This window comes from Asterias rubens, chromosome 1 (genome assembly GCF_902459465.1).
Source record: "Asterias rubens chromosome 1, eAstRub1.3, whole genome shotgun sequence".
NCBI classification, from domain to species: domain Eukaryota; kingdom Metazoa; phylum Echinodermata; class Asteroidea; order Forcipulatida; family Asteriidae; genus Asterias; species Asterias rubens.
Genome location: NC_047062.1, coordinates 6846864 through 6861928, shown reverse-complemented (window position 1 = coordinate 6861928; position 15065 = coordinate 6846864). Strand labels below are relative to the sequence as shown.

The window sequence follows — 15065 nt, the reverse complement described above, 5'->3', positions numbered from 1 at the left end:
GACAAGACCTAAGATTCTCCTCAGAGTTGCCGCAAACAAGAAGACAGAACAAAGTACTCTTCAGATACGAGCTCTAGATATGAAGCCTGTCATATAAATAATATGACGTCGCCCTTGGACTTGAGTCTGTCAAGCCGGGAGTACAGCCAATGAAGCTGACTGGCAGGTCACACTATAGCTCTATTACACTAGCTATATTGCTTGTAATACTCAGCCGCAGTTTATTGATTCAAGTGTAGAGGCTTACTGCACTTATGAACCCTGAACTGAGCAGGGATCACACGGAAAGGTATTGAGGAGAGATTCAACAAAGAAAATGATAAAGATGGAAAAACGCGCCATGTTTTTTTTCTGTTCCCCGTGGTTCCCCCTTCGCATTACTGAGAGTAAACAAACAGGTTTGGGAATGATAGACTAATTACAGGATATTAGACAAGAAAAAACAAATGTAGGAAATGATGATAATAGATGACTGTAGAGTCTGGAAATTTGTATTGTGCTTTAAAAGACTGAGCAGAGTGTTGGTCAAAACTGCACCTCTTAGTCTAACTGATTTGTTTTAAACAGCCAACCTGTTTTGCTTTCTGCTAAAAGAGTTTCATTTTTAGTTGGTATTTTTAGAGTCATGTAATACAGTTCTTTGTATTCTAGAGTCCTTTTTTAGTCTTAAAGATATTTAATAATGGTAACTAAATGTAAAAAGGTTCTTGTACCTTTAGGAGCAAAAACAAATTCTTTGTTAAACGAAACTGCAATCTTTCTCAAAATTATACACTTTAATTTTAGTATCTGAATAAAAAAAGTTGTTTTTCTCATTTTAGCCCCTCGTGGAACAGACCCCCGACAATCAGTATTGCTTATAAAGCAAGAACGCTGAATTAAGATCCAAGACCTAAGTGAATAAGGAAATGATAGATTTATAAATTACTAGCATTCTGGGGAAGTTGGGTTATTGGGTGACCTAGTTCCTCATGTCCAATAGCAAACAGGCAAGTACTGATTCACGAGTAAACCTCTGTACCAAATGTCCGTCCCTTGACTAGCGATTCAAGTAACTGTTAGTTCACAACGGCCTCTGATTTTTTTTTCTAAAACGCGCTCAATTTGATAAGATTGAGTTATATCATCTGGTGACTTTTGCTGTAGTTATCACAGGACAATGAGACATGTCCCAAAGGAAGAATAACTACATTAAACTAAAAATAGGATCAAAGTCACAGTACCGTTGAGACTTTTAAATCTTTCCAAATATAAACCTGTTCTTTCAAGAATGGTACACGAGGCTTGCCAACCCTTAAGTACATGATACAATGCTGTAGTTCCATAATCAACAATAATGGTCGTGTATTTTTCACGAAGAAAGAAAAAAAAAACTACAAGAAAAGTGTATACTGTAGGGTTGCTGCGTCATTGCCTAATCGGTCTCAGCTTTTACCACATAATGCTTCCTACTAGAGTTAAAAAATTATTTGGTTATACAGAAGCTGACAAAGAACCAACAATAGAAGGCAGGGAGGCGGAAGCGCTGAACTTGGGGAACTGAGAGTATATAAGACTCGATAACAGTAACTATTTCTCAGCATGGAGTAGGTTTTGTCCCATCACCAGTTAGGCATCAGTGGGAAAGTTAGGGCTTGGGTTCACAGTAGGGAGGCCGCGACAAGAGCAGCCTGTACAAACACAGCAGTAGAATGGCCATTTCACAGCCAGCTGCCCGCCCCAAAAAAGCGTATTGACTTAAGTTGCCACTCCACGCTCAGACCTGGCTCGGACTACCTGACAAGAAGTACCACCCTGTCTCTTTATCCAACGGCTCAAACATGCAAGCTTCGTTAGCCGTTCCGTATGGGACTCTAAACTCCCTTAAGCTGGCATTTCATCGGCCCAACAAAAGCCGCTATTGTGCGCTCTAAGTTCAAAGGAGCTGACGGTTCACATGTTTTGACAGTACCATGTAGAAGTTCAATTTTCTGCTTAAGCTGCAGACAATCACACCCAATACTGCCGGATCGTATTTTTTGCCCCCCTTCATAGCGGTCTGACTTGCATGTATCAAAATCCAAGTCACCGCTGTGGGGAAATAATCCCTCAGCGCTACCATTAGCATCCACTCCAATCATATGAACTCCCCAAGAAAAAAAACATTCATCACAAAAAAAAATAACTTCAGGTGAAGTAAAGTTACCATGGACGGACGGCAACGTTACAGTTAGTTTGGGGTTAAATTGTTTGCTACTAGCTGATTATATAGTACAATGCCCGGTGCATGCACTGATAGTTCTCTTTTAAACAAGAGGGTTGTCTCAGAGATGCTGATTTCTTGTAGATGAAGTGGGTGGGAAAAGATAAACCGTCTTGAAGAAATTAGAAGGAGGGTGGCTCGATCCCTCTCTCTCTCTCTCTCTCTAGACTCACTTTAATATGGGTAGTATCAGACATCTTGTATAAAATTTATTCAGTTCTTAAGTGGGCATTTGCTATACTGTGACTCATGGTCCACCAATGGTTGTTTGATGAAGTGGTGACAACAATAATGGCATTGCAACATGCATAAAACATTCGGCACGGTGGTTGGATTTGTAGTACAGATCCATGAACTTAGATTTGATATTTGTAACAGAACAATTTGTTTTTCTCTTTTTTTTTTTTTTTTTTTTTTTTTTTTTTTCTTTTTTTTTGGGGGGGGGGGGTGGGGGGGAATCGGATTGGGCCTTAGTTCAAGTAATACAGCATCTTGTAGCTGACTCAGTAGCATTATTTATGATATGGTCTGTGTTTACCATAATAGACAATACTATTCCCAAGATACAATTTGGATGAAACTAAACATAATTGGGGCTTCGCTGCCAAACTGATATTACATATATCAACAATGCAGAACATGTTGATTGTACTATGGCTGGCTGACAAGACAATGTCCTCTTCAACATTTTCTTCGGCACTCATCAAAAGAAACAAAGCCCGGCTGTCATATTCTAGTTATCTGACTCTAAATCAACCTGTTTAGTACATAAATAACAAATAAATAACCCCACTGATTAACATATCCCATTTTCTACAGATTAAACTCTTCTTGTGCCTAATGCTTGAGTTTGTTTATGCAACGGCCATGCCACAGGACAAAGCCAATGTATGCTTCATTCCCTGCTCAAACCGTTCCTCCGTTCCTCTCGCCCGCGCCTGATCTATGCAGCCCCCCCCCTGGATCACCGCACCAATTTAGCACTAGCCAGCGTCGTTGCACACTGTCCTAGCGCGTTTGTACATTCATGCTCTAGTTGTCATTGCTGACCCACATACAACGTGCACCACTCCGCAAGATCCTGGCGAAGGGACCCAAGCCAGCATGTGTTAATTTTTTCCCTGTTGTTCACACCTATACGGCTGTCTGTAATAACAGTCTGTGGAGGAGTAGGGCCAGCAAAATCAGTTGAAAGATAATTGAATTTTTTGTGGATTTTTTTCTCCCCCCTCCTTAAAATTCCTCACCAGCAATCCCACAGCACTTTGCAAAACCACTTCTAATGTTACATGTAAAAATGTCTTCATTTTGATCGAAGCTTTCCCGTAATGATGGGGGAAATTCTCTGAACAGTACAGTATCATGACTGACATCGACAACCGAACGATGTTAAAACAATTTCTGTGATTTCATTTTTGGTTGTATGATTGAACCTTTGAGTGCAAATAGTCCAAGTTACATATGCCCAAACAAATTTTGTTTCACCTTTTTCAAGAAGGCTTTTGAAAATCTTCAGTCAAGCAGGATTTGTTTAATGTTCAGGAACCCAGGATTTTCCTAAACTGGGGCACTCCGGATTGAAATTTACAAGTTTGGCTGAAGCACACTAAATTGAAACAGGCTGGGAATGTACTGATTTGTTGTTTCTGTTTGGTATTAAAATCTCTAGTTTGCAATCTGGACAATTATAAATGTTCTTGTTTCTTGATTTTTTAAGTTATAGTTTGATCTTCAATTATTTTTGCTTGCGGTGCAATTCAAGAGTATCAATCTGATACACTAGTTTGGTGAGAACCCTGGATATAAACTTCAAGGCACAATCCGGTTTAAGAGTAATTGAGGAAACAATTCCCTGCCTGAAGGAGAGACTGGGACAAACCAGTCACACACAAACATTTCTTTATACATATATCTCACAGGTTCTCTATTCAGAGATGAAGCAATGCTAACATCAAGTTTGCTTCAATCTTTTCGAATAGACTGCGTCTCTACTGTGCAAAATTTATCAAAGCACTTCTTCAAAATGTTCTGTCAAAAAAAAACTGACATGAAATGACTTGCACATTCCGTTAAACAGAGTTGTAAAATAATGCAATTTAGAAATTGATTGTCATGAATACTTTAAAGCCTTGTTGACTTCTCTGTTATCTTGCTAACGATCTCACGAGTCAATAGAACGGCCATACAATGCTGTCAGTAGATTCAAATCTCTGTACAGCTCCTCAATGCAGATCACTTTATTATTAGATTTTACTTGTTTTTTTTTTTCTTCTGGCTGCTTAAGAAAGCTTAATGGCAGGCAATAAAAGAAATATCTCAAATTAATTTGCTTGGAAAGTGCTCCTATCTTTATCTTAAAGCTTTGAATGTGTGGGTTTCACTTTGTAAATTCTGCGAATAATAGCTTAGTGGTTGAGGGTAATTCATCAGTCAATGGGTTTTTGTTGTCACTTTGGCCAGAGTTAGGAATTGCTTTTGAGATTATAAGCAGCAATTAGGGGAATTAAAAGCACCGCTAAGTAACCTGATTAATTATCATCAATGATTTGGATTTACACCATCAAAATTATTTGAATACTTGAAGAAAAAAAAAAGATGTTTTGTCAGCCAGATGTATAATAGCCTTTAAGTTTTGTTTTGCTCTTTTCAAAAGTTGATAAAATACAGCAAAAAGAAGCATTGTGATCACAAAACTTGGAAAGTGGAGGTGAAATTTCTTGAAGAAGTAAATAGCAGAATAGCCTTTTCCAAAAGGCCGTTGGGACATTTCTCCAAAACTGATTTGTAATCAAAAGTTTTTGTATGGACATGAGCAATGGTAATGGTTAATTGAATGATTCAAATACCAGACATTCTGATAGAATGGAACAATTGAAAAGAGAACCAAACTCATCACAGTATCAAGCTTTTTCAGCAATACAGACGAATGTTATTATATGACGTTTTGGAAGAGAGTAAGGGAGTCGAATACATCAATTACAAGGTTAGGCTGATCACCAGTATTTTAGCCGCTTGAATACCGAGTACTTGATTCATTCAACCAATGCATTTATAAATTAAACAAAATGTAGCGTAAAGATGTTTTTAAAACCTCTCTTGACATATAATTGTAACTTACTTTAGACTGATGGAAACAATTTAAATGAAAAGGTTGTAAATTTTACACATGATAATGTGTCATACAAAATACATTTTCGAGGGGTTTTGTTTGTTATCTTGGGGCGTCATCTTACTACATGCCTTATAAGTGCAGTCTGTAAAGTCAAACTACATTGTGTTATCTCTTAAATGATGGGACCCAGTATTATGTGATGGCCGCCTTTACTATCTGGTACAACTAGTTTAATAGCTCTGCAAACCGGTAGACAAACGCCAAATACAAACAATGAATGCCTGTTGTACCAAAGAAACACTTAAACCGCTGATAGCAACTTCAAATAAAAATCTTGCCTGGTACAGCAAGGTCAAAGCCCAAAAATACGACAAAACTGTGTGTGCTGAAGTCTCGGAGGTCAAGCATGGGGTCATCTATATATCTTCCAATTGTGTTTATTTGTTGATTCTTGGTTATTGAGTACACAGGGCACAGAACACAACCCTCCACCTAGGATAAGAAAATTGCTCGCCGACGAAAAAGTACAAGTCAACCCTGTTTACGTGCGTGCTTGTATCGGCATCTATATTCACAGATGCCGGGAATCACATACATTTATACACAAAAGTTCCATGTTAATTTTGGTGCGGAGCTTGAGCTGGGACCATTGGGAGCATCTGTGATTAAATTATGGAAGCTCTCCCTTGGATCATTGTGTGGATGGGTGAAGAGGAAAATGCATTAATAAATTGAAGATCACTCGCTCAGTCTCTGTGAGGCTTAATGTTCTTCTAAATGAAAAGCATGAACTTAGGAATTTATTTATGCGACATAATCAGTGGAAATGGTACTTTCCTGAAGGGCTGATGCATTCAAATTCAAGCAATTTGGAGGGACGAATAGAAATCCTCGCCCAGCCTAAGTCCCATTCATTCAACTAGTCTTATTTTTATCCTGGATTCATCCCGAGTAAGATAAAAGTACAACACTGGAGGACTCTGAGAAGTGACGTGCATAATAAAAGCAGGCACTGCCGAGATGTTTCTACACTAACACACTATAGCCTCAAGATCGTAGTTCATGATAACAAAGGTGGTAAAAACCCACTCAATTCAGGAGACAAACTATCAAAGTCAAAGTTGAAATAAAAGTCCTGTTTTATTACAGTGCAAGAGTGGATAGATTCAGCTGTTCTTATCATACAAATGTTTTGTTCAGTTGTCTTTTTCAAGAGTTTGATTATCCTAGAAACTTATCTTACGCTCAACATAAGTGTCGTTACACATCGAAGAGAACTGTTTACACTAGTGCTTGGTCAGGAAAACGCTAGGATTCAACCAATCTTGATCCGTTAATTAAAAATAGCATCAACCTTTGTTACATGAACTTGTTTATCTAGACCACATCATGTGCATGGAGTTATTCCAATGTAGAGTCATGGTAGAGTCAGCACAAAAGCTTTCATCACAAGATTGACATAATTCTATACATTTGATTATTCTTGAAGAATGCTACACCGTCCAGCATTCTTCCATCTGAGGGAATTCAAACAAAAGACCGTTCACTCAACAAAAACAAGCTGAAATAACATAACAACTTGATGTTGTCGGTCAAACTGACGAAACCAAGAAGCCCACACACAACGCATACAACAGTAACAAATCCCGTGTATATATTTATCCCTTTTCCCAGAGAGGGCAACGATGCGACTGTATAACAGACACAGATATAATTTAGTCAGGACCGTTCTTGCATGGAGCCCGTACTCAGTCGGACTTTGTCTTGTCACTTTCAATGAGAGAGTACTGCATAGAGGGAGCGCTGCATGTCTGAATTGGCCCCACCTGAGTCTTGGCAATCAGGCTCCGTGCCCTAGCTCCGGGTGGCCCACCGATAATTGAATGTCACGGTGAGTGAGCTCTCCGTACCTTTCACCGTAACCTCGGTCATCAGGTATACAGTGTAAGCAGTCGGCAATTCATCTCCAATATGTTTTCATTGAGAGCTATATTCATTATATCATGAGAAAATTGTCTGTGTCTGGTCTCCTTTTCATTGCAATACCAGGAGCATTGGGATTGATGTGTGGTCTGGTACAGAGGCGGATGATTGGATACTTACTTAAGTTCCACATCACCTCCACCATCGTGGCAAGTTTAACTTGCTTTAAACGTTTTCCTTATGTTTAATCTGCGTCTTTTTAAGTGTTACGCACATATTTTATTTGTGACTGTCTACACTACTAAAAAATAAGCTAAGTATAAGATAATGTTTGGTACTTATTTTTAGAGAGAAAAGTCTCTTAAATCCTTAATCAATATGAATTTTATTGAAAATAAATGAGGGAAGAAATTTAGATTTTCATGATTTGTGTGTGCTACTGTTCCTGTGAATACTAACAAATGTTTCAAAAATATTTATTAATTAGTTTTTAACAACATTGTAATCAGAGAATATTTTCCAAATGCCAACCCCCCCCCCCCCCTCCAATAAATCTGGGGATGGGGGATGTTGTGATTCTTACAGCAGTGGTTTTGTCTAGACTGGCTCGACGGCACCATCGCCAGCGTTCTACAATCGATACAACGTTCTAGGTGAGTATATTGTTGAACGACCCTCAGTAAAAAGGGTGTTTGCCCAAGTGTTGAGGGGACTCCAGTTAACAGGAGCATCCTCAAAAGACAAACTTGCTTCTCAATTCCTTGAGGACTTCTAACTCTTCTACTTCTTCAACCTCTACCAAATTGGTTGACACTGATTTGAGAAGGCTCTAAGATGTTCGACCCCATCCCCTGTGGTTGACACTCTATTTGGAATGTACTGAGTTAACATGATTCCAGGGGGAGGTGGGAGGAGGAAGTTGTAAGATTCACTTAACTATGATATAGTCTTCAAATAAGAGACCTGTTTAAATACGCTAGCCATTCCAATTTCTGACCATTAGGTAAGACCCCCCTGAAACACCAAACGTGGAATCAAAACTTGGAATCAAAAGCTGCCCCTCCAAAAAGAAAAAACACATTTAAATTATTGCTTCAAAAAAGAGGCCATCGCTTGTAAAAAAGAGTATTAACAATTGTCTTTGACCTTCAATTCTGGCCTTTGTAAAATAACAGGAAACCTGATTAACTATCTGCTCTTAGCCATTAATTAATAATGGCATTTCATGCAATATTATGTTGACCTTGGAGTACTACATTAACATGAACATACAGCATAGATCATACTCTGTGCATAGAGACTGGCAGCTGTCAAAAATCAGGGCCAAAAGAAAGCGAAAACGACAGAAGGGAGGAAAAAAAACTACTATCATTTCTAAAAAAAAGTGTTTCAGAGCGCACGCCAGAAATTTTTTTTTTTTTTTTTTAGAATGTTGCCCCGCGGCAAGAGAAGTACAAACTGTTTTGATTCACTAAATATTTGTTTTATTGTGAATAAAGAATGCAGCCAGCTCCGGTGCCATTATGGCATGCAAGGCAACTTGGGGGAAAAGGGCTGACGTTGAGTGCTCAGGCGCCATAAACTAAATTTACTCTACTCCAAACACAAACATTGTGCTGTGTGTACGGTGGATATTAAAGCCATTGGACCCTTTCGGTTCAGAAAAAAAAATAAAAGTTCACAGATTTACAAATAACTTAAAGGGTTTACAGAAGGCAATGGTGAAAGACTTCTCTTGAAATATTATTCCATGAAATGCTTTACTTTTTGAGAAAACAGCAAAACAATATAAATTCTCGTTAACGAGAATTACGGATTTATTTTAAACACATGTCATGACACGGTGAAACGCACGGAAACAAGGGTGGGTTTTTCCGTTGTTTTCTCCCAAATCCGATGATCGATTGAGCCTAAATTTTCACAGGTTTATTATTTGATATAGAAGTTGTGATACACGAAGTGTGGGCCTTGGACAACACTGTTTACCAAAAGGGTCCAATGGCTTTAAAAGGTCTAGGCCCTACACTATTCTTTTATTCTCAGGGTTTTATTTATTTTCATTAAAATGGGTTTTTCAAAAAAACAAGTGCCTCAGAGATAAAAACTTACAGATTACTGGGAAAAAGGTAAGTTACTGAGGGATGCTTGCCTGCTACTAGACTTTGAAGAGTTAGCGAGGAGAAGAAATATTAATCTGCGAACAGAGACTTTGTATACAAGAGTTGGAAGATTTGAAATGAATAATTAGAGAATGAAAAAATTTATTGATGGGGAATTATGACAAATCAGATGGTGGTCAAATATTTAAAACCAATAGGTAGGTTGAATGTTTATACTTAATGACACACTATTGTGTTTATATCACCAAGTTGCAAAGCTTTACACTGGCTCAAGGCTTTAATACTGTCAGCAGGCCCCATCTGACATTAATTATGTTTTAATGTAGGAGAAACAATTACAACTGCAAAAAAGTACCCAATTGTTCACAGTTTTATTTATTTATTTTCAAATGGGTTTTTCAACAAAAGTACACAAGAACAAAAGAAGAACAACACATCAGAGGAAATACTTGGACATAGCAATGAAAACCCTTTGTTTACCGGGGAAAACCTGAATTTGAAATGAATCATCAGTGAATGAAAAAAGTTGATTGATGAGGAATTTTCACAAATCAGATGTTGGCCAATATAAAACCACCAGGTAATTGTTGAGCATTTATACTAACAAGTAATGACAAACTTTTGTGTTTAGAACACCAGGTTGCAATGCTTAACACTGGCTCAAGGCTTTAATACCGTCAGCAGGCCCCATCTGACATTTATGTTTGCTATTAATGTAGGCAAAACTATTACAACTTCACAAGGGCACCCAATTGCTCTGAAAGTCAAGGCCGAGCGACAGTGTGGGACAGGGGTCCCATTTGGCAAAGTAATTCATTCCAATATTGCCAGCGCAAATGAGCAGTGCACACTTCTTAGCAGTGCCTTGTCATTTCCGTAGCCATCAGCTTTCCCTGACTGATGTTTGGTGTGGATGTGTATCATTTACATGCAGACAACTCCCATTAATTTGGCCGTGGCGAGACGAGAACGATCAGACAGACGACCGTAGCCAGTGTTAATTTGGCGTGCTGAATTGCCGGACCGGCCTGGTGCGTGCATCTGAGTGATTGCTCAGAAGCTTGTTGGTCTGACCTAAAAAAAAGCGTAAATTGCGAGGTTTCCATCTGCTCTATTCCTTTACTTTTACGCCATAAATCTCAATAAAAATAAATACTCTTTGTGAAAAAAAAAATGATCATAAAAATTGTTGAAATTCTAAAAAACAAATTGTGTTTAGACGGGTCAAAAATATAGTAAAATTACAAAAGTACCAAGATAAACATCAACAACAACCCATAAAACATACTGAAGAAAAAAAAAACCTAGATGGTTCCCCCAAAAAAATGGACAGTGGACAAAATACACAGAAGGAGCGAAACCATACCTTAATATTAAAAAAGCTCCAGTGAAATTCACCCCAAGCAATTGAAATGTCAAAACCCACACACACATGTCCATAACACCCCTTGAAGGTTACACACTTTTATCTTCACAACACTTCCTGAGAGGGATATATTTTACAGATTTCCCTTCTCCCCAACTCCCCAAGGATCGGAACAACAATATCAGGACTTTTTGGGAAAGGAGGAGGGGGGGGGGGGGGGCTAGTTTATTTACAGCGCGGATTACTTTAGTGGTTTTTCAGCAGGAGAGGGAATAGCAATGGTTGAAGTATTTGTTCTAATTTTGACAGTAGGTCTAATGCAGCATAGCAATGACTCATCTATCATGGCTAGTATCACAAGCACGCATTGAGCTCCTGACGATAGTGCAACCACCACGTCTTTTTGTCTCCTCCTGCCCCCTTGATAATATCGTAGATGAGCGCCTGGAACATACGAATAGGGTGCTGGCCGTTTTCGTTCAAGGTCAGTGAGTTTGGTTAAAAGGAAGCCGCCTGCAGCCTCGCCTGCCAGATTTCCGTTCTGTTGGTTTTGTGTTTCTCCTGCTGGTCTCCCAGGGCTGGCGAGACGCGGGACTACATCTTTGTATCTATGGTAATTTGACTTCGATGACAACATCACTTGAGAGCTTTCTTGTATCAGTTCATCATGATCTACAAAATACACCGAGAGTCAATTCTATGGGAAAACTCAGAACATTTTTTAAGACCACTCATCCTACAAAATAAGAAACATGTAAGGGGTAATTTGAAGAAAAACAAAAAAGGACTGGCAACTTTATTATTTAGAAATCCTGACAGGATTAGAATAACTTATTACTGTAGTTTGTTCACTTTTTATCATTGTTTGTTTAAAGGAGAGATAGAAAGCTAGTAAATAACAAAGATGGTGTTAGTTTCTTCTAGCTATCAAGGCAGGGTCCAGTGGCTTCCTGCGCATCAGAAACACAAAGTGGCAAGCATTAATCACTGTGTCAAAACCTGTACACTCTGCTGCAATCTGATGTTTTTTTTCCTTGGAAGAAGCCCAAGGGGGAACACCAAGGCCCCCTTGGGGCACACCAATGGTATGGAACAGGACAGGCTCCGACAGCTCTGGTTAGATGCCACATTAAGTCCAGTACAAGTGCATAACTGCACGCTTTTTGGATGTAATGCCGTGGCACAGTGCGCTTGATATAGCACGCTCTCCCAACTGAATCCTCATACTCAATTCTTGCTTCATAGGGTGTCATTGAAATGTTGCATTTCGAGACCGGGCTGTACGGCAAAAACATCAGGGGAGAAACACGTTGTAAACTAAATTTGGCTGAAACTGCCAAGACGTAGTCAATAGTTTGTGGTTAGATAACAGGCCTGCAGGGCTTGGGGAATGATGAGTTGATTTGTGGGGAGTTGCAGCACAGCCAAAACTCGATGGCTTTGTCGCTGATGTCAAAACCAATGAGCGTTTTTTTTTTTTTTTTTTCTTCTTTTTTTTCTCTCGTCCTTTTTTTTAACTCACAGATTGTCTCGGAACAACATAATAGCTGAACATGATTTGATTCAGAGAAACATGGAGTGAAGTTAAAAGCTTGGTACAGACCAAGCTCCCGTAAAAAGTGTCTAGTGATCAAGTGAGTGAAGAGGAGAGGAAATGACAAGCTATTCCGAGGCCAACATTTATAATGTCTCGATCCATACCTGTACTCTGGCGAATGCGGAAATGTATGCAGCTAAAAATACACAGCCGAAAGATGTGCTATATGAGGTGACTCTTGGCCAACAAGAGGAGAAACTGCTGGTATTAGTCATTGCAAGGCAATTACGGCAGTCTGAACAATTATGTAGAGTGATGTAAACCATGGGTATAGACTCTGATTCTATCTATTGCATAATGCATGGCTGATTTAGATAGAAAGCCTGCTCTAATTGGGTACATGCAAAACAGCGTTACTCAGCGTCTTTTTTCCTCTCTTTTTTTCACCCCCGCTACCTCTGAAGTTTAACAGCATTTTTATTGAGACATGCTTTTGTCAATTTTCCAAAATTGGGAATTAGTTATATCTCTGACTTATTAAGATAGCCAACCTCAACGAAAATAAACCATCCCTAAGGAACCATAAAGTATATCCTGCCACAAAAAAAAATGTTGGAAAATGACATTTTCAATTGACTTCACACAACATGTGTTATGAAATTGACACGAGAGTCCACCTTTCTTTAAGGAGGGCTAAAATTGGCATGAAGACTTATCTTTGAACATGAGGTAAAAAAACTTTGATTACATCATCTAATTCCCATCGCCTCAAAAGGAAATAAATCCCTCTTGGGAAAATGTCTGGAAATAAATCCAAACTTTTTTTCAATCATGGACCACACAGAGGTGAGTCTGTGAAAATTTGTTTTATTGCACCACACTAACTTCTCAGTGCCCTTATTTCTAGTATAATGTATCGTCTGTATCTTTGAATTGTGAATTATACCAGAGTTGAAACCAACGGTTCTTTTTAGAACCACCCCAACTCATTAGAGATAGTCATTACATAGTGTTACCGCAAACCTTTCTATATTATACCAATGTCCTCGAACTTAAAAATTTTACAAGTTTGACAAGATGATGATGATAATTTCCAAGGATGTTGCAAATCACAATCAAGAGAAGCTGAGCAAGAAACTCCAATAAAAAATCAGGTAGTACAATTCATCCTGCCCCTTTGTTTTCATTGTTTCTCATCAACACATCTATCAAAAGAAACAAAGTTAAAGCCATTATACACTTTCGGTACAGAAAAAACACAAAAAAGTTCACAGATTTACAAATAACTTACAGGGTTTACAGAAGGTAATGGTGAAAGACTTCTCTTGAAATATTATTCCATGAAATGCTTTACTTCTTGAGAAAACATTAAAACAATATCAATTCTCGATATCGAGAGTTACGGATTTATTTTAAACACATGTCATGACATGGCGAAACGTGCGGAAAAAAGGGTGGGTTTTCCCGTTATTTTCTCCCGACTCCGATGACCGATTGAGCCTAAATTTTCAGAGGTTTGTTACTTTATATATAAGTTGTGACACACGAAGTGTGGGCCTTGGACAATACTGTTTACCGAAAGTGTCCAATGGCTTTAAGCAAACAACAAAAGATAATATTGAATAATGGGAGATAGAAACCTGTGTGTTCTACAAAACCAGACAAATTAATGGTCTGCACTTGTCATTACATAACCAATCCACTGTTTACTTATTTCCCGAAAACCTTTTCCTGACTACAATTTAATTCCCAAAGTGAGTAGGCTATAGTTTTAGAAATGGTGCCATGTTGACCAGTGCGTGGGAAAACAAAACACATCAATCAACAAATTGCAAAACCAGATGTGCATACATATCTGGTTAAAACAACAGTAGTTTCTGAAAGCACACAGGGATTGCTGCATGTATGGCGGACAAAACACATAATATTAAAAAAAGGCGTAGTTTACGAGTTTCTCCCTAACCTGTCAAAAGATGAGACACAAGATTGATCAGCCAATCAGCATTTCTAATTTAAATCACTGCACGCACACACACATGCACCATACATGCACATTATACACAAAGCCATTGCCCCATACCCCCTTGTTATTCACCACGATTAGCTAAACAAATCCATCACAATACCTTTGTTCCAGTATGACTGATGCCATTCCTGCACACTGCGGCCTAAAGAAAGAGTCTCTCTCTAAAACCACATACACAAACACCTCATCTCTAACCCATGCCCCCACTGCTACACACGATTTTCAAGATGTCTTCTCCCTCTCCTTCCTCACCACTGACAGCCCACTGCAGGGCATGTCTGTCCGGCCTCAGCCAGCTGCAATGGAATTTGGGACCAAAAGCACGAACAAGGTATTTTTCCGGGCCGGGCGTCCTGCGGAGTCGCCCAGTGCACACCGGGTCTCCGATGACTTATCCAGGCATGGTACCACCATTGCCATCGGGTACTTATTAGCAGTACTCAGATCAGGTCGCCTTATTAATTGTATATTAAGCCTTAGGGTTGCCTAACATCAAGGCAACTAGCAAGGTTTGATCAAGGGGCGAACAGCATGCCATAATATTGAGGTAATGTTTCTGGTTTTAATCCGAACGAGGAACGATCCCTTGCAGTCATGAAATATCCATGGCTCTTGGGCTATCATCAAAATGTGTTGATGAGTGGGTGGGTTTTATATTTGACCAACACCGGATGTGCCGTACAGATGAACCTCTCTTCCTCTGAATCTACATTAAATAGTTTTCTTTCACTGCTTGTCC

The 15065-nt window shown here is 39.0% G+C and overlaps 1 protein-coding gene across 2 annotated transcripts in view; it reads right to left on the bottom strand.

Annotated features, from left to right (window-relative positions):
- LOC117289349 (vitamin D3 receptor B-like) overlaps positions 1-15065 on the bottom strand; it is a 42437-nt gene that overhangs the window by 14644 nt on the left and 12728 nt on the right. The window contains exon 1 of one of the 2 annotated variants that reach the window (XM_033770448.1): positions 14427-14652. The exons of the other annotated variant lie outside the window; for it this stretch is intronic. Within the exon in view, the coding sequence (XP_033626339.1) occupies positions 14427-14452 (26 nt within the window). The 5' untranslated portion in view covers positions 14453-14652. Of the gene's footprint in view, positions 1-14426; positions 14653-15065 lie in introns of those variants that run through there. 2 annotated transcript variants of the gene reach the window in all.